Raw genomic sequence first — 24,429 nt, forward strand, 5'->3', positions numbered from 1 at the left:
GAATGGAGGGGGCAGAGGACAGAGGAGCATGGATGAGCATGGATTGGGAGGGCAGGGAGAGGGGAATTGCTGGATAGGGATGAATGGAGGGGACAGGTGACAGAGGAGCATGGATGGGCATGGATTGGGAGGGCAGGGCTCAGGGAGAGAGGGGAATTGCTGGAGAGGGATGAATGGAGGGAACAGATGGGCATGGATGGATATGGATTGAAGGGCAGGCCTCGGAGAGAGGGGAATTGCTGGATAGGGATGAATGGAGGGGGCAGGGGACAGGAGCATGGATGGGCATGGATTGGGAGGGTAAGGCTCAGGGAGAGAGGGGAATTGCTGGATAGGGATGAATGGAAGGGACAGATGGGCATGGATGGATATGGATTGCAGGGCAGGGCTCAGAGAGAGAGGGGAATTGCTGGATAGGGATGAATGGAGGGGGCAGGTGACAGAGGAGCATGGATGGACATGGATTGGGAGGGCAGGGCTCAGGGAGAGAGGGGAATTGCTGGAAAAGGATGAATGGAGGGGGCAGGGGACAGATGGGCATGGATTGGGAGGGCAAGGCTCACACTCTCTCTCTCATATACAATGTCTTTCTGACTCTCACTCTCACACACTCTGTCTCACACTGTATCACATTCACTCTCTATGTGCCACACAGTCACTCACACACTCGCTTGGTCTCATACACTCACTCTCACAGAGAATCTGTGTCTCACACACACTCTCTCTCTCGCACACACACACACACTCTCTCTCACACTGTGTCTCACATACACACTTGCACACACTCTCATTCTCACACATACACTCTCTCACAAACACACTCACACCCAGACTCACTCTCTCTCTCACACACACACACTCACACTCTGACTCTCACACAGTCACTCTCACATACACTCTCCCAAACATACACACTCCGAGGAAAACCTTGCTAGCGCCCGTTTCATTTGTGTCAGAAACGGGCCTTTTTTACTAGTATAGTATAATACATACATACATACATAATCGGTTACATCCTAAAAAGAAAAAAAAACATTCATTATAACTGGAATAGGCACATGGCAAGTTTAGAAAGCAGTAACTACAATAATTAACATTTCTTGTCTCAAGGTAGTTTGGATTTATATGAATGTTTCTGTTTCCTGCTATATAGTGATATAACTGAAACAACTGAAATTCAATTAAGTAGTAACTCACACAAATTTCCTGATAGATCCAGATGAGTATTGAATGGCAGGCAGAGATATAGTACTTGAAAAATTCAATGATGCAAATAAAATGAACTACTTTTCAATTTAATAGGGCAAAGAGTGCTATAACTTTGTGTTGCACTGTTGCTGGCAACACTTCAACTTAATCTAATTTAGTTGGCTAGACCACAGTTTCCCAAGTCTACTACTACTACTTATCTTTCTATTGCGCTACAAGGCATACGCAGCACTGTACACCATACACAAAAGACAGTCCCTGCTCAAAGAGCTTACAATCTAGATAGTCCTGGAGTACCCCTTGTCAGTCAGGTTTTCAGGATATCTACAATGAATATGAATGAACTTGAGTTGCATACACTGCTATTATATGCAAATCTCTTTCATGCATATTCATTATGGATATCCTGAAAATTTGACTGGCAAGGGGTACTCCAGGCCCAGACGAGAAACACTGGGCTAAACAGTCTCTCCAAAGAAAACAAATTTTAAATTTGTTTAATTTTATTTAAGATATTAAGGCAATCAATTCACATTATGAGAAGACTAAAAGAAAAAACTCACCTTTGCCACTTTGCCCATGTCTTCTAATGTTACCCTTTCATTTGGGAATTGACAAAAGGTCTTCTCTATTTTTTCAATAATGGTATCTATATTCATATTAGCAGCTGGACATCCTCGAGGAAAATAAAACTTAGGAATAGTCTGACTAAGTGCTGGTTTCAATGGCTCTTCTTTCTTCTGCTGAACCTACAATAAGCAGACATTTAAACAATTCATGTTACTATAACACACAATTTGATCCTGATAAATAGGGGGTAATTTTATAAGTAATTTCTCCACATAAAATGACTCCCATAAAAGCTGCCTTCATCGGACTCCGACCCCATGCACACATGCATTCTACAAAGTGGATACTACCATTTGTGCACCGGTTATGCATGGAAATATTAAAAATGGCTTATGCATGCATTATGTGTGAACTTCTGCACATAAATGCCAAAACTCTGCTTAAGCACTGTTCCATAAATATGCACTTATCCTACATAAGGTGTATTTTACAGGTAGGCAGACACAAAGGCAGAGTCAGGGCAGATCAAAGGTGGGACTTAAGTTACATACTCATCTCCACCATTTAGGCACAAGCACTTACATGAGCTCTATGGCTGGTCTAAGTTCTCATGCCTAAATTATAGGTGCACACTTCACCTGTTACGCTAGAATACAAATCATGAACACCTGTATATACATTTATAAAATTACCCCCTTAATGCTATAAAATATGCACGGTACATAAAAACAGATAGAACATCTGCATAAGACTTACAGCAGGTTTAACTGTGTGCAGGACTTCCCAGTGGAATTATTTTATAAAAAGGCAGACATGAACACAAGTTCCCTTTAATAGGTATTTTATGCCCATTTCTGCCACACAAGGTAGGCACTGTAAAATGACCCTCTCCATCAAAGAAGGAAAAGCTAATCATCTGCTGCAATGGTAAAAAAATATATAAAATCATTAAAGTTAGGATGAAAATTAAAATGGCTACTTCATGCTGGATCAAGTAGTATCCAATGAAGAGACTGAATAATTACATAGATATATTATAAGACAAGTACTCAATCATACAGTTTTTCAAATGCTTAACTATAAAATATAATATAGGTGCTCTTGAAGATATCCATTTGTTTCTTTTTGATTGAAGAACATTTTCAACTTTGGCAGGATAGTCAATTTTTGGACTCTTCAAGTAATGAAGTTTATGACACTACGTAGTTGCTGCAGCTTCAACATTTTTTAATTTAGTGGGGCTTATTTGATTTAGTGGAGCTTTTTTGAGCACATATATTTGGTGTGGCATTTTTTTTAAACGGAAGATTCTTTGATTATTGAAGCACTAGAGATTCATAGTAGTCTCTTTGGAGGCTCTACATTATAGCACAAGTGTTATCCAGCCACTCAATCAGATAAGTGGCAGTTATTTAAGCATATAATATTCTAAGAACCACTACTGGTGCAATGATTGAATGAGGGGTCAACAGCTTTAATAGCACTATACAGCTATACCAGCTGAAACCACTGTTGATAACTGAGCACCTATATTATATTTTATAGTTAAGCATTTCAAAACTGTATGATTGAGTATATGTCTTATAATATATCTATATAATTATTCAGTCTCTTCATTGGATACTAATTGATTTGTCAACAGGAAGAGAGTTATATTAATTATCCTCATTTAACAATTATTTACTTTATGCTAGAGGCATCGAGGCAGGTAGTGATCTCAGTTCTACACAATGTTTGAGAAAAAGAAAGATTATAATTTGCTTATTTACATCTTCTAAAGAACCCCAGTTAAAGTAATTAACCCATTGAAAGAATTTATTACTAGTTGCCCAAGTCTCAATAGCAAATGCTAACCTCATTACCCTCATCTTTACACTGACTAGTAGAATACAGAACATTGAAATCTATCAAAAAATAATTTAAGGTCTATAAAATCTTAGACATAAATTCCCTGAAATCTGAAATACACTGTTAAAAGTTTTAAGTTGTGAACAAGGAAAATCTGATATGGTGAACACATTCTTCAACCTCAAAGATACTAATTTTTTTTCACACCTCACCCAGCCTGTGAGAGGCCACACAGCATGTCAAAAATCAATGTTCCCTGATTCTGTATGATCAGGGCCAGGAGACTGCCAACCCTGATTCAGTTATTGATGGCCAGCTTTCAATTGTCTTGGCCAAGAAGCAACTAATAGGACCATAGTTCCTTAGTCTTCTTAAGTTTTATTATAAAACTAGTAAAAAAGGCCCGTTTCTGGAACGAATGAAACGGGCGCTAGCATGGTTTTCCTGGGAGTGTGTATGTTTGAGAGAGAGAGCCAGAGTGAATGTGCGAGTGTGTGACAGAGTTCTCTCTAACAGAAGAAAAGTTCTGGTGTAGGTCCAGAACAGCCAGGTTCCTTTATAATATATAACCCCTGTGTGACAGTGTGTGTGTGAGAATGAGAGTGTGTGACAGGGCCACCCTCCCCTGTTCCTAATGCCCCTCACCCCGTTCCCTCCCCTCCTTTTCCTCCTCTTTCCCACACTTTGGGTTCCTTAAGGCTTTCAAAAATCCGGATACCCCACCGCTTTCCTCCTCACCCCCCCTCCAAGATGTAATACTTTCACGTCCTTCATTTTTTAAAAAAAGTGTCCTATCTACCCTGTGTACAAATGCCAGGCATTCAGATTGTGTTCCTCTCGTAAATTTTCATTTCTTTCATTCATTCAGAATTTGACCCCCCCCCCCCCCCCCCCCCCCCGAACACTTTTGGTTCCTTCAGTCTTTTAAAACTCTCCTATGTACCCTGTGTGCTAATGGCCAGCATTGAGATTGTTCTCCTGTCCCAAATTTGCATGTCTTTCAGTCATTCACAACTCCCCCCCTTCTCCAGTTTAACACTTTCGTTTCCTTCAGTCTTTTAAAACTCTCCTATCTACCTGGTGTCCTAATGGCCAGCATTCAGATTGTTTTCCTTTCCCAAATGTTCATGTCTTTCAGAACTCTCCCCCTCCCCCCATTTAACACTTTCGGTTCCTTCAGTCTTTTAAAACTCTCCTATCAACCCTGTGTCCTAATGGCCAGCACTCAGATTGTTTTGCTTTGCCAAATTGTCTGTCACTGATGTCACTGAGGTCAGTGCGTGCCTGCCTAGCAGACCACTTCCGGCAGGCACGGTCCCAAGCACATCCTGTTGGAGGTGAGAATTATTATATAGGAAGTCTTCAGAACCACCAGAGGATAAAAAGACTAACCCTAATAAAGTGGCACTTTACTAAAGGGTTGCCGTGAGGCAACCCAGAACTACTGCTGACCCAACTTGAGAAAAATCACATTTGACAGCCTGATCCCAGGACACTGAATAGGATCAAGAACTGATGGAGCTCATCTGCCTAGATGTCATCTCTTCCTCTAAGCATGTGGCTCTTAAGATCATCCCATGAGAAACAGCCTATGACTATATCAAATCTCACCACATGGAAGGCGTGAATGTGCTCCTTCCTGCTTAAGTAGAATATTAGTTCCTGATTTACAGAATTAGGGGGATGGTCTCTGAAAACCTATAGAGCATTCACCAGAGCCTAAAACACTAGGAAATATATGGGATGATTTTGTAGAATTAACCAAAGGTGTTGAATGTGAAGCCCTCTGGCAAATGTAGGAGGCATCTGTCAATAGAAAAAGTTTATGAAAAGGAATTTATTTATCATAGTTTCTAGACTGCACTCTCATATTCTAGGTGGTTTACAATATAACAACATTCATAAAATAACACAAATACAAAGAATTTGAGACTCTGGTCTAACATAATTCTTGCTTAACATTAATCCTATAACACCCTAATAAATAAATAAGTACAACCCATTTTAAAGTATAACCTCTTAAGTCAAACCAGCTGACTGGAAAACTCTCTACCAAAAATGATCCTGTTGGTGAGAAGACAGGCTTTCACCAGGTTGCATCTAGCAGAGAATTCTAATTAGCATGACAGACATACTGGATCTAGAATGATTTGTAGTGAACCCCAGCAAACCAAACCAAGTACCCAGAGATTCATAAACCAATATTTAAGATGTGCTCTTAGGCATTCATTGTCCAAGTAGGGGGAATAAATAAATCCCCAATTTACACACAAATACTGCAACAGTCTATGTAAGACCAAAAAGCACTGTTGTGGCCAGTATCTCTCTCTATATGGATAAATGTATCCTTGAAATTCAGATAGCAAAGCCAGTCTACTTTATTTAAATAGGGAATAATGATGCCTAGGCAGTGGCATTAATTCTACCCAAGCAGTCATCACAGCACAAAACTACAAATATAGTTATATTCAGCGATTTTCCAATGTCTCCCTAAGATTCTGGACCAACTGCATGCTGAAACATTGAATTTATGTAGAGAAGGCTCCTGTCACAGGTCTGTCAGATTAGAATGCTGGCTGTGTACTCTGGGTCCAAGTCTATCCCTGCTCTAAACCATATATAAAGCAACCCAGTTAGCAACCAAAAGAAACATCTTCTGACTAGAATAAAAAGGAGTATATATTGGTTTCCAGACTGCTTCAGATGCCTTTCATGGCTCAGGCATGTCCATTATGGGGGCAATTCAATACAGGAAGCCTACAAGTAAGCAGTTGGATGGCGTTCAGCAAGAGCCTCTTCTAAAAGTAGGCACCTACTTGCCTCTACAGAATATTAGTGTAACTGTATTCTGTACATTTAGGCACGAGCACTTACACCAGCCACAGAGCTGGAGTAAGCATGATACCTGCATAACTCACACTATTCTGTAAGTTATGTGCATAAGTGGGAGAACCACCTATTCTCTGCCCATGTTTATGTTCCCTTGCAAATAAGTGCTGTGTAGAAAATGACACGGAGATGGGGACAGGGAAAGGGACAGAGCCCATAGGGATGGGAACAAACTTTGTCCCCGTGTCATTCTCAAAGATTGAAACTAGCCTTAAACAGGCTGTTCTAACTAGATGGAACAGCATCAGACATCTTAGACAACTGGCAACTGAATTCAATAATAAAAAAAACCTGCAGCTGCTTTTAGATTTAAATGAATCACTGTTAAATGATATCATTTGTGTTTTGTCTGCCTTTGATGTGGCAACAAGAGTCTTCTCTGCTGATCAGACTCCTACCATCTGGGGAAGGGGTGTGAGGCTGGCTGCCTTGCTGGTGCAAGTGATAGGGGCTGGCTGGTTTGCTGGGGTGGGGATAGGGATGACGAACACTAGCTGGATTGGATGGTAGGAACTGGCGGTGGCAGATTTAAGGGAGGAGGGAGATGGTGGGATATGGAGGAAGACTGGAGGTAAGGAATAGGCTAACACCGTGGAAGGGTGGAGAGAGAAGGCCTCAGCTGCTGACTCCTAAATCCAAAGCTCGTGTTCTGATTGCCTTATTTAAGGCTATTGTCAGTACTTCACCCTAAGGGTATTATAAAGGCTGACCCCTGACGCAGGTATTATGCCCAAACACGGCCTGTGTCGGGTCCCTCATTAAAGGTTTGGTGTTTACCCATTCTAGGTGGGGTTTTTTTTTTTTTTTTAATTTGTCAGTCTTTTTGTTATGTGGACTCCCTCTACTTTGTTCCTAAATCCAAAGAAAATGTGTCAAGCCCTGGTTTTAACAAGTACAGATACAAAAGAAAAACCCAACTAAACAAAAAAAACAACAACAAGATTTAAGCATTTAAGGAGACAGAACTAAAAGCCCCTTTAGATATTAATAAAGTTGTCACTTTACCACTGTTTGCTTAGTCATTGCAAACACCAACCAAAGACAATTTAAAATAGCAGAGTCTAATGGCATATTTGTTTCCATGCTGCTGCCAACAAGCAGGATCACCACCAACTGCTGTTTATAGCTAGGAACTTGTTGATCAAATTAACTAATACAGCCTCCAGCTTTTTTCCCCCCAAGAATTTTACATGGGTAATTTCACTGATCAACCCCAGCATGCTTGGGTAATAGGATACTCCAGATATTAAGGAACGTACCCACTCTCCCACAATCCCTCCATATCACTAGCCAATGGAAATAATTGATGTAGTCTTTCTGGAATGTAGTACTGTTTATAGGGCAGCTTATAGTCATTATCTTGTATAGTTGCAGAGATAGATACAGTATTGTATTTAATTTCTTTCATAGGCTGAAGCTTTGGGGAAAAGATCTAGGGAAGGAATTAAGGCCAGTGGCAGACAAATGGTGCATTTGATGCTTTGATGAGATATTTAGAATATTGTAGATAATTCCAACAAGTCAAATAGAGAATTTTCCTGTAATAGATCCCTCATGACTGTCTTTCTACTAAGGCAGTATTTCACCTGCAGAGAATGGAAATAATCTGTGAATGTAATTGAAACCAATTTCAAAGCTCTTCAAAACTAAGAATTCTGTCTTGCTATAGTAGCTGCCCCAAACATGGACCCCACTGTTCTCACTTAGTGAAGAATCCATAAATCCCACACAGAAGAAAACTTGGATAATATTTAATACGTGTAAATTAAAAAAAAACACACCTCATCAGGGATCAGTATGCATCAATATCACTCACTCAACCCCATAGTAAAAGTCATATAGGGATTCCTCATCTTTTGTTTCCTCCCTTCTTCCTGAAGCTAGAACCAATACCAAGTGGACCAGGCTCCACTCTCACTTGTTCTATGTGAGCCCATTGTTTAGAAGCCTTTACCTACTCATCTAAGGTATGATGCTACATAGTATAAAGCTGTTAAAGCCAAGCCTCTGTTCTCCTTAAACAATATATTGCACGTTATCTTAGGGGATCGGTATCTTAGGCATCAATCCCCTTACTCAACTATGATCCTATATGCCTTGGATCAAGGCTCCATTGTAAGCACAAATAAGGGGGATAAAGGACACTCCTGCCAACAAATTGTTCTTCTTAGCTGAAAAGTGTCAGCATAAACTCCATTAATATGTAAGCATTTAGAAAAAAAAACACCCTCATTAACTGCACCAATCTAGCCCCCTACCCACATTGTCCAACACATTAAAAACATATAGGGCCAATAAACTTGAAAGATTTTTTCAGCAACAACTGAAAAAGCACCAGCATTGGGAATGCCAGTTCCTATATTAAAATTTTAAAACTTGCCAGGAACAAACCCAAATTGGTCCAGGTGGACCAAATGTTGCAGGGCTACTAATCTATATTGAATAATGAAATTAGCCAATAAAATCCACCTTATATCTTTCCCTTCTTTCAGAAACACCTGCTATCCTCCAGATCTAGAGTACTCCCTCTAGGCATTGAAAAATTAGTAAATAGTCCCAACAGTTGATCTCTGAAGGTATTAAAAAATTTTGTGATGAAGCTATCTAACCTCAGTGCCTTCCCCATTTTCAATGATTTAATAGCTGCCACCACTGAGGGGTAATGGCCAATCCAAACTCTTCCCTTACAGTGAAGTTAATACTGGCAGTAATCCCCCTTTCTAGGCATTTGTCTATCTCCATCTTCAGGGGCCATGGTTTCTTAGATTGATGCTGAACTTACTTAGTCCACCTCTTTATATACTATATTTAAATGTTTTATCCATTTTGTGCTATCTTGTAAATTTTTGTTTTAAATTTCAACAGTTTTTATTGATGATTTAACATTTGTAACATGGCTTTTAAGTTTAACATTTGGCATTTGAAAAGATACATCATACTTGTATATATACAACATAAACTGTTATCATCAACGTTTTTATTCCCCTCCCTCTCATCTTCCCCCATGATAACCAAGATACTTGTAGTTATCGTGAAACGAGCAGCACAATAAAGTAATTAAATCAACTGATGTTCCTTGTTGTGTGATGGTTATTATTGCTATATCTAAATTAGGCTATTGGTCATTGTAACTCTATAAAGCTTATTCAAAAATGGACATTCCTTATAAGCTTTCCCCCTTTCCCCTCTTCCCCCTATCCCCACCACCCCCCTCCCCTCCCCTATGGTCCAATAAAGCTTAATTGTGGTTGTTAGTCCATCAGTGTTTACCCGCATCCAATATTCTTATCAAAGCGTGTTAAGTATTAGGCTCCGGCCTCTCTGAGACAGTGTGTCTAACATAGGTCCCCAGATTTTAAGAAAACATTTTTTCCGGCGACAGCTACCTTTTGCTTCTCTTGCTTCCCATGTCAGTAAGAGGTGTATCTGTAAATTTTTGTTTTATTGTAAGATTCTCCCTCATCTGCTTTTTGTATATTGCAAGAGCTGTAATTGTTGCAGTTGTCCAGATCTTGCTGCATCTGAGTATGTGGAACCAACATTTCAGCCATCATGCTGTAGCTGAAATGTCAGTTGCAATTACTCAGATGCGGCAAGACCCAGACAACTGCAACAATCATAACGCCAGCCGAGGAAGCCTAAGAGAACACAAGAGCTATAGTATGTGCTTAACTACTGTTTTTAGTTATTTCCAAAATAAATCCAGGCAAATGCTTTTATCATTTCTCACAAAATATATCTCAATTTCTGATATGACATTTCCAAGTGAATATCCAGAGGAAGGTTATTCCAAAGTGTGGCCTGCAACCACACTAAAAAAGCATGGTCCTGACATATCTTCAGATGACGATAAAATGACTAGTAAAATCATACTGATCAGAGAGAACATGCAGGTACATATGGAATAAGTGAACTTTATAGAAAACTTTATGGAACTTTATATTACCTGTGTAATATAACTGATGTGCAATAATAAAGAATTTTATAAGGGTCTTGAAAAGCAAATGAAGTTAATAAGTTCATAAGTATTGCCATACTGGGAAAGACCAAAGGTCCATCAAGCCCAGCATCCTGTTTCCAAAGGTGGCCAATCCAGGTCACAAATACCTGGCAAGATCCCAAAAAAGTACAAATCATTTTATACTGCTTATCCCAGAAATAGTGGATGTTCTCCAAGTCCATTTAATAATAACAGACTGGATCGTGTCAGCAAAACTTGACCTACTCTTTATCACTGAAACTGGATCCATCATCAGTGCTCTCTATCTCCCCCTGCTGGTAGGTGGACACAACCCATTCGTAATGGATTCATCTGCTTGATGAGAAGGAACATCAACTGAATAAAAAGCTTCATTACCACAAGATCTTACCAAGTCAAAAGGACTACAAATATATCATCCCCATGGCCATCAGAATGCGGGGTACCACAGGGATCTCCGCTTTCCCCAATACTCTTTATCCTCATGATGATTCCCCTAGCCAGGTTTCTAGCCAAACATGGCCTTAACCCCTTCATCTACGCTGACAACGTCACCATATTTATCCCCTTTAAATTCAATTTATCAGAAATCTCCGATAAAATTATTACTGGTATGACCACCCTAACCTCTTGGGCTAACGCTTTTAAGATGAAATTAAACAAAGAGAAAACACAATGCCTAGTCCTCCTTTCATCACAATATTCTCCATTCCTCCAGACTACTCTTAGCACCCCAGACGTTAAACTCTCCATATCTGATAACCTAAAAATTCTTGGAGTAACGATAGAAAACCATTTATCATTCGAAAACCACGCTAAATCCATAACGAAGAAAATGTTCAACACGATGTGGATATTGAAACGAGTGAAATCAAATCTTCCCTTTAACACCTTCCGGAATCTGGTACAATCCACAGTACTTACCCACGCAGACTACTGCAACAGTGTTTTCATAGGATGTAAGACCCACATCCTGAAAAAAACTTCAGACTGCCCAAAACACAGCAGCCAGACTTATCTTTGGCAAGTCAAAATTGAAAGCGCTACACCTCTTCGAGAGAAGCTGCATTGGCTCCCCATCAGAGAAAGAATAATCTTCAAAGTCCATACACTGATTCATAGGATTATACACGGAGAATCCCCTAGCTACATGAATAACCTGATTGACCTCCCTATCAGACTATGTCATCACGTACTTACATCAATTTACACCTTTCCAACTGCAAAGGAATTAAATACAAAACCTTCTATGTATCCAGCTTCTCCTTCTTAGGCAGCCAGCTTTGGAATGCTCTACCATGATCCATTCGAACAATTAACGACTATCTACCCTTCCGAAAAATGTTGAAAGCCCATTTCTTCTGGGACCCTAGCCCTTGTTCGGGCTTCCGGGAAGCGCCCCCCGGTGGACGCTCACCGGGGGGGGGGGGTGGGCGGGTCCCTCTCGGGGAGCCCAGGGACGGCTCTCCGAGGGCAGGCGGGCTAACTTTCGGGACCTTCAGGGACCCTAGCCCTCGTTCTTTCATGTACTATGGAACACCCTATCAAATTTCTTAGCCAGACTTACTGCTGTGAAAAATGCCTTGGCTAAGTTTGAAAAAGTGCGGAATCTCTTTATCACCTGGGAGCGAAATCAGAGCAGGAATCTGACTCCTGAGTTGGCGCCAGTAGAATCGGAGAACCCCGATTCCTTCTTGCTTATGGCCTGGCTCTTGAGAAGCCTTTTATGGTATTTAAGCAACAAACTCCATGACCTTTAATGGCATTCCCCCTGAATCCCAGCCCTTGGTTGTGAGCCATTCCGACATCAGACCTGTCGGAATGGCTGGGTGAGAACGACATTGAGATCCCATGACACTGTAGGAGGTTTGATGGGGGGTTTTGACAAAAGCAAACCTCTCATGAAGCGAACAACTAAAGGCTGTCCTGAGATCGGCTTACCTTCCACATGGTAATGGTATGCACTGATTGCACTAAGGTGAACCCTTACAGAGTTGGTCTTGAGACCAGACTCAGACAAGTGCAGAAGGTATTCAAGCAGGGTCTGTGTAGGACAAGAGCGAGGATCTAGGGCCTTGCTGTCACACCAGACGGCAAACCTCCTCCATAAAAAGAAGTAACTCCTCTTAGTGGAATCTTTCCTGGAAGCAAGCAAGATACGGGAGACACCCTCTGACAGACCCAAAGAGGCAAAGTCTACGCTCTCAACATCCAGGCCGTGAGAGCCAGAGACCGGAGGCTGGGATGCAGAAGCGCCCCTTCGTTCTGTGTGATGAGGGTCGGAAAACACTCCAATCTCCACAGTTCTTCGGAGGACAACTCCAGAAGGAGAGGGAACCAGATCTGACGCGGCCAAAACAACTGGCTCCAGGTTCAGCTGCATTGCATGCAAACTGCATTCCCTAAGAAAAGCAAGAATACAAGTCCCTGAATGGACTAGATCAACTCTGTTAGGCCAATCTGGAGCCGGTTGGCAACCCTAGCTCACAAATCAGGTGTCCTTAAATAAAAAATCAGACAAAAGATTGCAAATTAACTCTGTCAACTACTGAGCAAGATGTAAATAGAAAACAACAAATATAGTTTCAAATATCTATATGTGAATGCCAGAAGTCTAAGAAATAAGATGGGAGAGTTATATTGCACTACATGAAAAATTAGATACAATAGGCATCTCTGAGACCTGGTGGAAGGAGGATAACCAGTGGGACACTGCCATACTAGGATACAAATTATATCGTAGTGATATGGTGCATCAAATTGGTGGAGGGGTACCTCTGTATGTTAAGGAGGGCCTTGAATCAAATAGATTGAAAATTCTGCTGGAATCAAAACACATCTTGGAATCCCTATGGATTGAAATTCCATGTGTAAAGGGGAAAAGGATAGTGACAGGAGTGTACTATCGCCCACCTGGCCAGGATGAATAGACAGATGTAGAAATGTTATCAGAATTTAGGGAGGCTAACAAACTGGGCAACACAATAATAATGGGTGATTTCAATTACTCCAATATTGACTGGATAAATGTAAAATCAGGGCATGCTAGGGAGGTAAAATGAGAAGGAAAAATTCTAGACCTAGTCCTTAGTGGAGCACATGCTCTGGTGCAGGCCGCTTGACAACAGTGATCATAATATGATCAGATTTGATATCGGCTTTGGAGTAAGTACAAACAGTAAATCCAATACGTTAACATTTAACTTTCAAAAAGGAGACTATGAGAAGAATGGTGGAAAAAAAAAAAGAACTTAGAGAAGCAGCTGCGAATGTCAAAACTTTACACCACACGTGGATGCTGTTCAAAAATACCTTCCTAGAAGCCCAGGCCAAATACATTCCATTTATTTATTTAAAAAGGAAGAAGGAAGACCAAACAACAGCCGGCGTGGTTAAAAAGTGAGGTGAATAAAGCTATTATAGCTAAAAGAAAATCCTTCAGAAAATGGAAGAAGGAACCCACTGAAAATAATAAACAGCATAAGGAATGGCAAGTCAAATGCAAAGCATTGATAAGGAATGCGAAGAGGGACTTAGAAAAAAAGATTGCATTGGAGGCAAAAACACATAGTAAAAAGTTTTTAGGTATATTAAAAGCAGGAAGCCAGCAAAGAATCGGTTGGACCGCTAGATGACCAAGGGGTAAAAGGGGCACACTCAGGGAAAACAAAGCCATAGTGGAGAGATTAAATGATTTCTTTGCTTCGGTCTTCACCAAGGAAGATTTGGGAGAGATACCGCTGCCAAAAATGGTATTTAAAGCTGATGAGTCAGAGAAACTGAATGAAATCTCTATAAACCTGGAGGATGTAATGGTGCAATTTGACAAACAGAAGAGTAGCAAATCTCCTGGACCGGATGGTATTCATCCCCGAGTACTGATAGAATTGAAAAATGAACTTACAGAACTATTGTAACATAGTAAATGACAGCAGATAAAGACCTGAATGGTTCACCCAACAAGATAAACTCATTTTACATGGTATGTGATACTTTATATGTATACCCGAGTTTGATTTGTCCCTGCCGTTCTCAGGGTACAGACCGTAAAAGTCTGCCCAGCACTGTTCCTGTACTAAAAGTTCTGAAGCTAATGTTGAATCCCCTTAAAATTTACACTCCAGCCCATCCATATCTATTCAGCCACTATCAGTGCGCAGACCGTAGAAGTCCACCCAGCATTGGTTTTATTCTCCAATTACCAGGCGCCACCTAATCTCTGCTAAGATTCTGTAGATCCATTCCTTCTAAACAGGATTCCCTTGTGTTTATCCCACGATTGTTTGAATTCCATTACCGTTTTCATTTCCACCACCTCCCGCGGGAGGGCATTCCACGTATCTACCACCCTTTCCGTGAAAAAATATTTCTTGACATTACTCCTGAGTCTGCCCCCCTTCAACCTCAATTCATGCCCTCTAGTTCTACCGTCTTCCCGTCTCTGGAAAAGCTCCGTTTGCGGATTAATACCTTTCAAATATTTGAATGTCTATATCATGTCACCCCTGTTTCTCCTTTCCTCCAAGGTATACATGTTCAGGTCAGCAAGTCTATCCTCATATGGCTTGCAAAGCAAAGCCCATACCATTTTTGTAGCTTTTCTTTGCACCACTTCCAGTCTTTTTACATCTTTAGCAAGATATGGCCTCCAAAACTGAACACAATATTCCAAATGGGGCCTCACCAATGACTTGTAGATGGGCATCAACACGCCTTTCTTCTGCTGGTTATACCCCTCTCTATGCTGTCTAGCATCCTTCTGGCCACAGCCGTCGCCTTGTCACATTGTTTCTTCACTTTCAGATCCTCGGACACCAACACCCCAAGGTCTCTCTACTGAGTCGAGCTTACTAAACTCTCCCTATTGTTAATAATATGTAATTTGTCTTTAAAATTAAGCATAACTCAGGAGGATTGGAGGGTGGCCAATGTAACGCCAATTTTTTAAAAAGGTTCCAGAGGAGATCTGGGAAATTATAGACCGGTGAGCCTGACGTTGGTGCCAGGCAAAATGGTAGAGACTATTATAAAGAACAAAATTACACATATTCAAAAGCATGGACTAATGAAACAAAGCCAACATGGATTTAGTGAAGGGAAATCTTGCCTCACCAATCTATTACATTTCTTTGAAGGGGTGAGCAAACATGTGGATAAAAGTGAGCCGGTCGATATTGTGTATCTGGATTTTCAAAAGGCGTTTATCAAAGTACCTAATGAAAGACTCCAGAGGAAATTGGAGAGTCATGGGATAGGAGGTAGTGTCCTATTGTGGATTAAAAACTAGTTAAAAGAAAACAGAGAGTAGGGTTAAATGTTCAATATTCTCAATGAAAAAGGGTAGATAGTGGGGTTTCCCAGGGGTCTATGTTGGGACTGCTGCTTTTTAACATATTTATAAATGATGGGAGTAACTAGTGAGGAAATTAAATTTGCCAACGACACAAAGTTATTCAAATTTGTTAAATCGTTGTGTTATTCTGTATTTCTTGACCGAAGCCTCTTTTGCCCTTATTTTTTCAGCCACTTGTTTGGAGAACCATATAGGCTTCTTGTGTTTGTTTACATTCCTTGCGTAAAGATCGGTTGCTATATTTACAGCAGTTTTCAGCTTGGACCACTGTACTTCCACTTCTCCAATTCCTACCCCTGCCGTCAGCTCCTTCTTCAAGTATTCCCCCATTTTACCAAAATCAGTACGTTTGAAATCCAGTACTTTGAGTTTTGTGCGTCCGAACTCCGCTTTTGCCCTTACATCAAACCATATCGTGTGATGATCACTATTACCTAGGTGGGCACCCACACAGACATTGGAAACACTTCCTCCATTTGTGAGCACTAGATCCAATGTCGCCCCTTCCCTTGTCGGTTCCATCACCAGTTGTCTGAGCAAGGCACTTTGACAGGCATCCACGATCTCTACTTCTTTCCGATTCTGCCAACAGGATATTCCAAGCCACATTAGGCAAGTTGAAATCTCTCAAAAATAGCACCTCCCCTTTCATACCAAGCTTATGAATATCTTCTATCAGCTTGTCCAGCTTTTCCATTTGTGCTGGAGGTCTGTAGATAACACCCGTGTGGAAACAGGTTCTATCTTCTCTTTCCAGGATGATCCATATAACTTCTTCCTGTAGCCAAGTACCCCACATATCAGCAGCTCTGATTATTGTTTTTCACATACGTGATGTCACTCCTTCACCTCTTCGACCCTCCCTATCCTTTCTAAAAAGATTATACCCCGGTTTGGTAGCATCATTGAACCATGTCTCTGTAATAGCAACAATATCCAAGTTTTCCTCAAACATCAGGGTTTGCAGATCTTAAACCTTTCTATTTAGACTATGAGAATTTGTGCTCATTGCTTTCCATATTACATGACTTTTTTCTCTGACATCATGTTTTATTTTCTGGGGGTGACTTTCTGAATTCCCTTGTTTCCTTTTGTCACCCTCACCGTACTACTACTACTATTTAGCATTTCTATAGCGCTACAAAGCGTACTAGTTTAAATGTCTAGAAACATAAGTCTGAATTTCTCCCCAAGGATCCTTTTTACCTGTTACAGAAGATGAGTTAGGTGATCAAATCTGAGGATGTCACAAAATTGTTCAGTCATTACACCAGCAGAATTTGCAGATGGATCTTATGAAATTAGGAGACTGGGCATCTACGTGGCAGATAAAATTTCATGTGGACAAGTGCAAAGTGAAGCAGATAGGGAAAAGTAGTCCCAACTACACAAACATAATGGTGGATTCTGAGTTAGGAATCACCATTCAAGAAAAAGATCTTACAGTTATTGTGGACAATGTGTTGAAGTTTTCAGCTAGGTGTGTCTGTGGCTGCCAGTAAAAAAAAAAAAAAAATCAAATATAATCAAAGAATGGAGAACAAAACCAAGAATATCCATTATGCCTTTGGATCGGTATATGGTGTGACCAACCCTTGAGTACTGTGTGCAGCTCTGGTCTCCCCATATCAAAAAGGGTATAAGCAGACAGAGAAGGTTCAGAGAAGGATCACAAAAATGATGTGGGATAAGTTAAACACGTTAGGGCTCTTCAGCTTGGAGAAAAGACAATTGAGAAAGATATGACAAATTTATAAAATGATGAGTTGGGTGAACAGTTGAAACAGGACAGCAGCAATGCTTTCCCTTAAGTAGGTGTTTTCCCACAAACAGCAGGGCTGATCAGGCTAGGCCTCAAAGCTCAAAAGCAAACATGGGCGCTAGAGGCCATTAACACCAGACTTGCACCCGTGTTTGCCAACGCATCATGTTCAGAAAGCTCTTACAGCGACAAAGAAGAGCTCATCAGCGATCAGCATTAATCACATGTAAATGAGGTACTTTCACATTCCCTCCAATGCACAGAAACAGCACCCTGAAGGGCACTTTTGCCACACAAAACGCAATGCTGGCTCGGAGCAGGCGTTATTCATTTGTCCAACAGTCTTTTCTGTACAGAGGACATGTCAGGCGTAGTTTTGAGGAGTTGCACAAGAGTTTTCAAACGTTTGAAGGAGCACAAGAGTTTCCGAGGAGTTTGAAGGAGTCAGGCAAGAGAATCCTCTTCCCAACTGAAACCAGCGTGCTACGGGAATGGGCCAAAGCTAGCATGCTGCAGGAATGTGAGGGGACCGTGCAAGAGGAGCAAGGACGTGTAGGCTGCTGCTGCTGCTGCTCCCATTCCACTGCCCCTCATTCTCGGGCTGGCTCCCTCTGTCTTTGCCGCACTGCCTCTCCCCCCGTTGGACTGGGCATTAGCAAAAAAGCTTTGCTTACACACAGCTCTTATGTGCATGCCCCTTGCATAATCCTGCCGCTTTACTTCCTAATGCTCGAAGCTAATAGCACACATCATTAGCGTTGAGATTTAGGAAGTAATTCTTTGGAGCTGTTGCAGTGGTATTTTCTGGCGCTGTTTTGTACAGAACTGGAGTTTTGAGCATCTGGGCCTCAGAGCTTTTCTGAGCATGCACAGCCCTTCCTGTGCACAACAGTTTCCTCAGCTAGTTCCATACATCAAGAATGAATGTAACTCTTAGGAAGACGAGGAGGATTATATGTCTTATCAATCCTGCAGTCTACAGAAACCATCTGTAACGGTGAGCAACTATGCTTTTTCCATTAACAAGCAGGATCAAGTAAGGCACATAAATGGATGACACTAATTCTTAGAGCTGCTCACGTCCTTCCATAGCATTTCATACTTAGAAGCAGCCCACATGGAAAAACAAATGCTAGGAGTTAGCACATCACAGAGACAAGCTGGATAGCACAGCTTGACTAACAGGCACAATCCTTTACTGTGAATTGATCCAAGCAGCAGTGCAAAATAAAAGTACGAAGCAGGGACCAAGCTGCTGCTTCACAAATAGTATCCAGCTGAAGGAGACTTCAGGAGAGCCACGGTAGCTCTGATTTAATGAGACTGATTTAATATTAAAGTAAAGTTATCAAATCACAAGAAGGCTGTGAAAATTTGCAAGAAGATACTGTTGTCAATCCAAATGGCAGATGAAATTCAACATGGACAAGTGCAAAGTGATGCACCTAGGGAAGAGCAATCTAAATATAGCTACATGATGCAAGGTTCCACATTAAGAATTGCCACCCAGAAAAAGGATCTAGGCATCATGGATAACACATTGAAATCCTCTGCTCAGTGTGCAGCAGCAGCCAAGAAAGCAAACTGAATGCTAGGAATTATTAGGAAACGAATGGAGAATAAACCAGAATATCATATTGCCTCTGTACTGCTCCATGTGTTTCGGTCACCACATTTCATAAATAAATAACAGAATTAGAAAAGATACAGATGTGGACAACCAAAATAAGGGGGATGAAATGATTCCCCTATGAGGAAAGGCTAATGAAGCTACAGCTCTTCAGCTTGGAGAAGAAAATGCTGAAGGGAGATATAATAGAGGTACATATGGGTTAAGAGTAGCAGTTTATAAAATTAAACTATTTCCAAAGCTTTCAGACCTCGTCATTGAAGTTACTAAAGGAAAGATATTAAGGCACTAGAAAAAGAGCTTTGGATGTTTTTGTGAGGGGTAGAGGAAGGGGAGAGGCTGATATATTTACAGTTGATTATGTGCTGCAGGCAAAATCTTATTTTCCCAGTTCCTATTAAAAGTCTGTTAGTGGCTTGCATGGAGATGTTTATGTGCACATCAACATGAGGCAACAGTATCTATTCTTGCCAGCAAAAGAATATGTCATTTCCTCTGGACATGAAGTCAAGGGGATTTGAAATCTGGGCACAGAGGGCAGTGAAAGGACTGGCCAAGCTGGTGGTTGAAGAGGGGGTGATGCACCCTTTCCAGCACCTACAGCAGCAGGGCCAGTCTCAAGGCGAGGCGACCGCATAGGGCCTCGCGCTCAGGGGGGCCCCGCGCGGCACGCCTCAGGTCGCCCCGCCCCGACCGCCCGAGCTCCACTCTCCCTCCCTCCCAAGTTCAACAATGCGCGACGGCGACGTGGTGGGGGCGGTCCGCCCCAGATGTCAGCGGGTGGTGGTGGTGGGGTGCTCCGAGTCCGCTCCCGGCACTGCTTGCCCTGTCCTGCCTTTAAAAAAACAATTTGAAGCGCTGGAGTAACAGGCAACAGCGCCTCGCGTCTGCCCTGCTACTAAAAATCTCTTTGACGACGTCGTTGGCCCTTCCTACATTGAGTCCCGCCCTCCTCTGAGGTAACTTCCAATTACCGCGAGGGTGGGCGGGACTCAATGTGGGAAGGCCCAACGACGTCGTCGAAGAGATTTTTAGTAGCAGGACAGACGCGAAGCGCTGCTGCCTGTTACTCCAGCGCTTCAAATTATTTTTTTTTAAAGGCAGTGAGGGTGGTGGGCCTGGGCGGCAGGAGAATGGAGCTGGTAGGTGGGGAGGGACTCAGATGGGAGAAGGGTGTAGGGCTCTCAGGTGGGGGAAGGGTGAGGAGGGGGTTCTCAAATGGGAAGGAGACTGAGGTGGGGAGGGGGTTCATGGATGGGAGAAGCAGAAGGGGGTGGGGAGGGGGTTCTTGGATAGTTGAAGGGGATGGGTGGGGAGGGGGGTTCTTGAATGGGAGAAGGGGACTGAGGTGAGGAGGGGTTCAAGGATGGGAGAAGGGGATGGGGAGGGGGTTCTTGGATGCTTGAAGGGGACGGGTGGGGAGGGGACTGGGGTTCTTGGATGGGAGAGACTGGGGAGGGGGTTCTCGGATGGGAGAAGGGGACGGGTGGGGAGGAGACTGGGGTTCTTGGATGGGAGAAGGGGACTGAGGTGGGGAGGGGGTTCTTGGATGGTTGAAGGGGACGGGTGGGGAGGGGACTGGGGTTCTTGGATGGGAGAAGGGGACTGGGTCTGAGAAGGGGCAATATGGGAAAATGGGGGCCATGCCTGGGGCTGGTGGGAAAATGGGGCATGCGTGGGTCAGGTGGGAGAATGGTTCTGAAAAGGGGGGCCCTAATACAAGGCATGTGGATGAAGGGGGCTGGAACTGGGGGCTGGAAAGGAGGTTAGGTGGGATAAGGGGGCTAGTACTGGAACTGGAGGCTGAAAAGCGGACAGGGAGAAGTGGCTGGGGGGCTGGAACTGGGGGCTGAAAAAAGGGGCGGAGAGAGTGGCAGATCCTGGATGGGGGAGCAAGAGGGAGGGCAAACCCTGGATGGATGGGAGAGGGAGGGCAAATGGTGGATTGAAGGGGCAGAGAGAAAGGGCAGGCAGTGGATGGAAGGGATAGAAAGGGCAGACAGTGAATGGATGGGGGAGAGAGAGAGGGCAGACAGGGGCAGATGGTGGATGGAAGGGGAAGAGATAGAGGGCAGATGTGGATGGAAGGAGCAGGAAGAGAGGGCAGACATTGGATGGAGGGGACAGCAGAGACGGCAGACACTGGATGGCAGAGAGAGACCGAAGACAGATGCTGGATGGAAGGAAGACAGTGAAAAGAAGATGAGGAAAGCAGAAACCAGAGACAACAAACTGTAAATAAAATATATATTTCAATTTTTTTACTTTAGGATAAAGTAGTATTGTAGATGTGTTAATAAATGTTTATAATAGAACATATAAACAAGGTAATCTTTTTATTGGACTAATTTTAATACATTTTGGCTAACTTTCGGAGAACAAAACCCCTTTCCTCAGGTCAGGATAGGATACTGTAACAGTACTATACTGTATTGACCTGAGGAAGGATGTTTTGGCCTCTGAAAGCTAAATGTATTAGTTCAATAAAATGGTATTTTATTTTCTATATTTGTTTTATTTCTATTTGTTAATTTGTAAAGTGGTGATTGGTATTTGTTAGTTTTTTTCAAATTTACATCTGCTGTCTTTATATTTTGCACAGTACTAGAGGACATTTTCTGTTTCTGTGGTGTTGCATTGTATGCAGAGTCTGGCATCTTGGGGTTTCATTTTATTTTTTGTCTAAATAGAAAGTTTATGATTACTTATTCTATAGTGGATTAGAGTGTATCTGTGTTTGTGAAAAAGACATGGCTTTCAGTTGGCATTGACTGTGCAGGATCGACAAGCCCTGGAGCTGGGGGCCTTGGAGCTCGGAGGGAGGGGTGGCGGGCCCTGGAGCTAGGGTGGGGGCGGAGTTAGGGTGGGGGCAGGGCTAGGGTGGGGCCCCATCAAATTGGTCTGCATAGGGCCCCGCACTTGCTAAGACCGGCCCTGTACAGCAGCAGTATGATCTGGATGCTAAACATTTCTTTTCATAGCTGGAGACATTATGTTCAGCCATGAAAAAGGATCTGTGAGAAGAACGAGTCATTTTTTCAGGGAAATTCAAGTCAGTTTCAATGTCCAATCTGTGCAGGAAACTGACACCCGACAGGTATGACCCAGTAGTGAGGAAGTGGAACAGGGATGGAGCTTCTATTGTGACAGGATCCGTGATTCTCAAAAGGACTGCCAAGATACCAGGGTACGTGAGCAGCAGTCGTTTAAGGAAAAGGCAGCATCAAGTGCTCTTAAGGACATACATCTCAAAGGCACAATTGTGCTTGTAAGGCGGGTATCACTCAAGCTGACTGTTGCTTAAAGTGTAGCAAGGGGATGGGATCCTTGGGACAGATGCAATGGTCCTGTTCCAACATACAAAACATCTTGACTCAAGTGGCAGACTATTTAGGGAACTTGTTGGGTCAAATGGTAAGGTTTAATGCCTTGCTGTTCATCATGAATGCCCTGGAGTCCAGGAAGATTAAGGGGAGGAGGCAAATGGTATTGATGAGAAAAAAAAATGTGTGGTGGGAAAGCAATGTAACTGAGCTGTTGGACAGAGAAGAACCCACTTTCTTAATGGGGGTGGAGGATCTCATTCCATGACCTGATGACGGAGAAAATGAGTGCTAGAGGCTTCTTGGGATGTAAGAAAGCTTTTCAGGCACTGTGGGGTGGATATACTTCAAAGGTTGCCAGCCAGGATGTGTAATGAAATCTTGAGCTACTTATGTCTATGTGAGTGTAGGATTGTCATTCAGGGGTGACTGTGGAAGAAAAGGGAGGCAAGAGTGAGTGTATTTACTTGAGCTGAGCACCCCCCCCCCCCCCTCCAATGGGAAAGAATGGATTTTGATCTCTTTTCCTGGTACAGTCTTGCATGCAAGCGCTGATCAGCCACGGAAAGTATGGACCAAATAAACTAGAACCAAGCTTTGCTTTAAAGAAAAAGTGGGGAGATTAAAGGGAAAAAAAAATGTTTGGACACATTAAAAGTGTTGAATTTGTTCTTTGTTGTTGTCAGGGAAAGTATTGTGTTATCTGGAACAAGTTTTCTATTTAAAAAAAATGAAAATAAACAATTGGAATGTGTGTCAGCTTTCTGGATCTTTCTGCCACACTTAGGGCCTGACCTTGTTGACATGACAAAAAAAGAATTAAAAAAAACATATTGAGAGCGCTTTGTTCAATAGTGTCCATCTGGCCAAACAGAAAAAAAAAAAATTAGAGCAGCAAGCAAAGGACCACCCATGCTCAGAACTTTACACTATGATCTATGCTCTTAGATAACCAAAGGTGTAAATTTGCCTACTGTGGGGGAAAGGGGCACAGAACTCAGATTTGTGGAGCCCCCCCCCCCCCTCCAGTATGCACACTCTTTTCAATATATATATATATATACATACACTTCCTCTCAGACATACTGCCCACCACCAGCCTCAACCTTCCCACCTGCTCAACTAACTACAGCAGGGTGTCAATAGAATATAAGGAGCCCTTTTACTAAGCCACGTAGGCACCTATGTGCGTCCAATGCGTGTCAATTTTGAGTTACCGCCCGGCTATCACATGACCCTTGCGGTAATTTCATTTTTTATGCGTGTCTGCTTCACACGCCAGAAAGTATTTTTATTTTCTGGCGCGTGGGCAGTAATCAGCATTTTACGCATCTGGACCATTACTGCCTGGTTACCGCATGAGACCTTACCGCTAGGTCAATGGCCGCGTGAGACCTTACCACTAGGTCAATGGCTGGCGGTAAGGTCTCATACCCAAAATGGACGTGTGGCAATTTTAATTTTGCCATACGTCCATTTTCGGCAAAAATTTTAAAAAGGCATTTTTTACAGTTGCGCTGAAAAGTAATTCTGTGCGCGCCCAAAACACACGTCTACACTACCGCAGGCCATTTTTCAGCGCGCCTTTGTAAAAGGGCCCCTTGGATGTAAATTGATAATTTCATTAAATAAAAAGTAAAATAAAAAAAATAAGTAGTGTATTTTGCCATACTTTTTATTATTTGAATATTTTTACTGCTGTAATTGTCTCTTGCTCATGGTTTGATTTATTCTTACTGTACACCACCTTGAGTGAAATCCTTCAAAAAGGCGGTAAATAAAACCTAGTAAATAAATAAATATTCTGAATCTTTGTATTTCTTTATCTTGTTTTTTTTTTTCTTTTTCCACTTCTTGCCCCTCTGG

At 42.3% G+C, this 24,429-nt stretch overlaps 1 protein-coding gene across 4 annotated transcripts in view; it reads right to left on the reverse strand.

Annotated features, from left to right (window-relative positions):
* The window catches only part of LOC115470596 (serine/threonine-protein phosphatase 2A regulatory subunit B'' subunit beta-like), a 221,493-nt gene that overhangs the window by 130,269 nt on the left and 66,795 nt on the right, over positions 1-24,429 (reverse strand). For all 4 annotated transcript variants that reach the window (XM_030203885.1, XM_030203886.1, XM_030203884.1 and 1 more), the window contains one exon: positions 1,773-1,958. In XM_030203885.1, the coding sequence (XP_030059745.1) occupies positions 1,773-1,958 (186 nt within the window). The remainder of the gene's footprint in view (positions 1-1,772; positions 1,959-24,429) is intronic.

Source organism: Microcaecilia unicolor, chromosome 5 (assembly GCF_901765095.1).
Source record: "Microcaecilia unicolor chromosome 5, aMicUni1.1, whole genome shotgun sequence".
NCBI classification, from domain to species: Eukaryota; Metazoa; Chordata; class Amphibia; order Gymnophiona; family Siphonopidae; genus Microcaecilia; species Microcaecilia unicolor.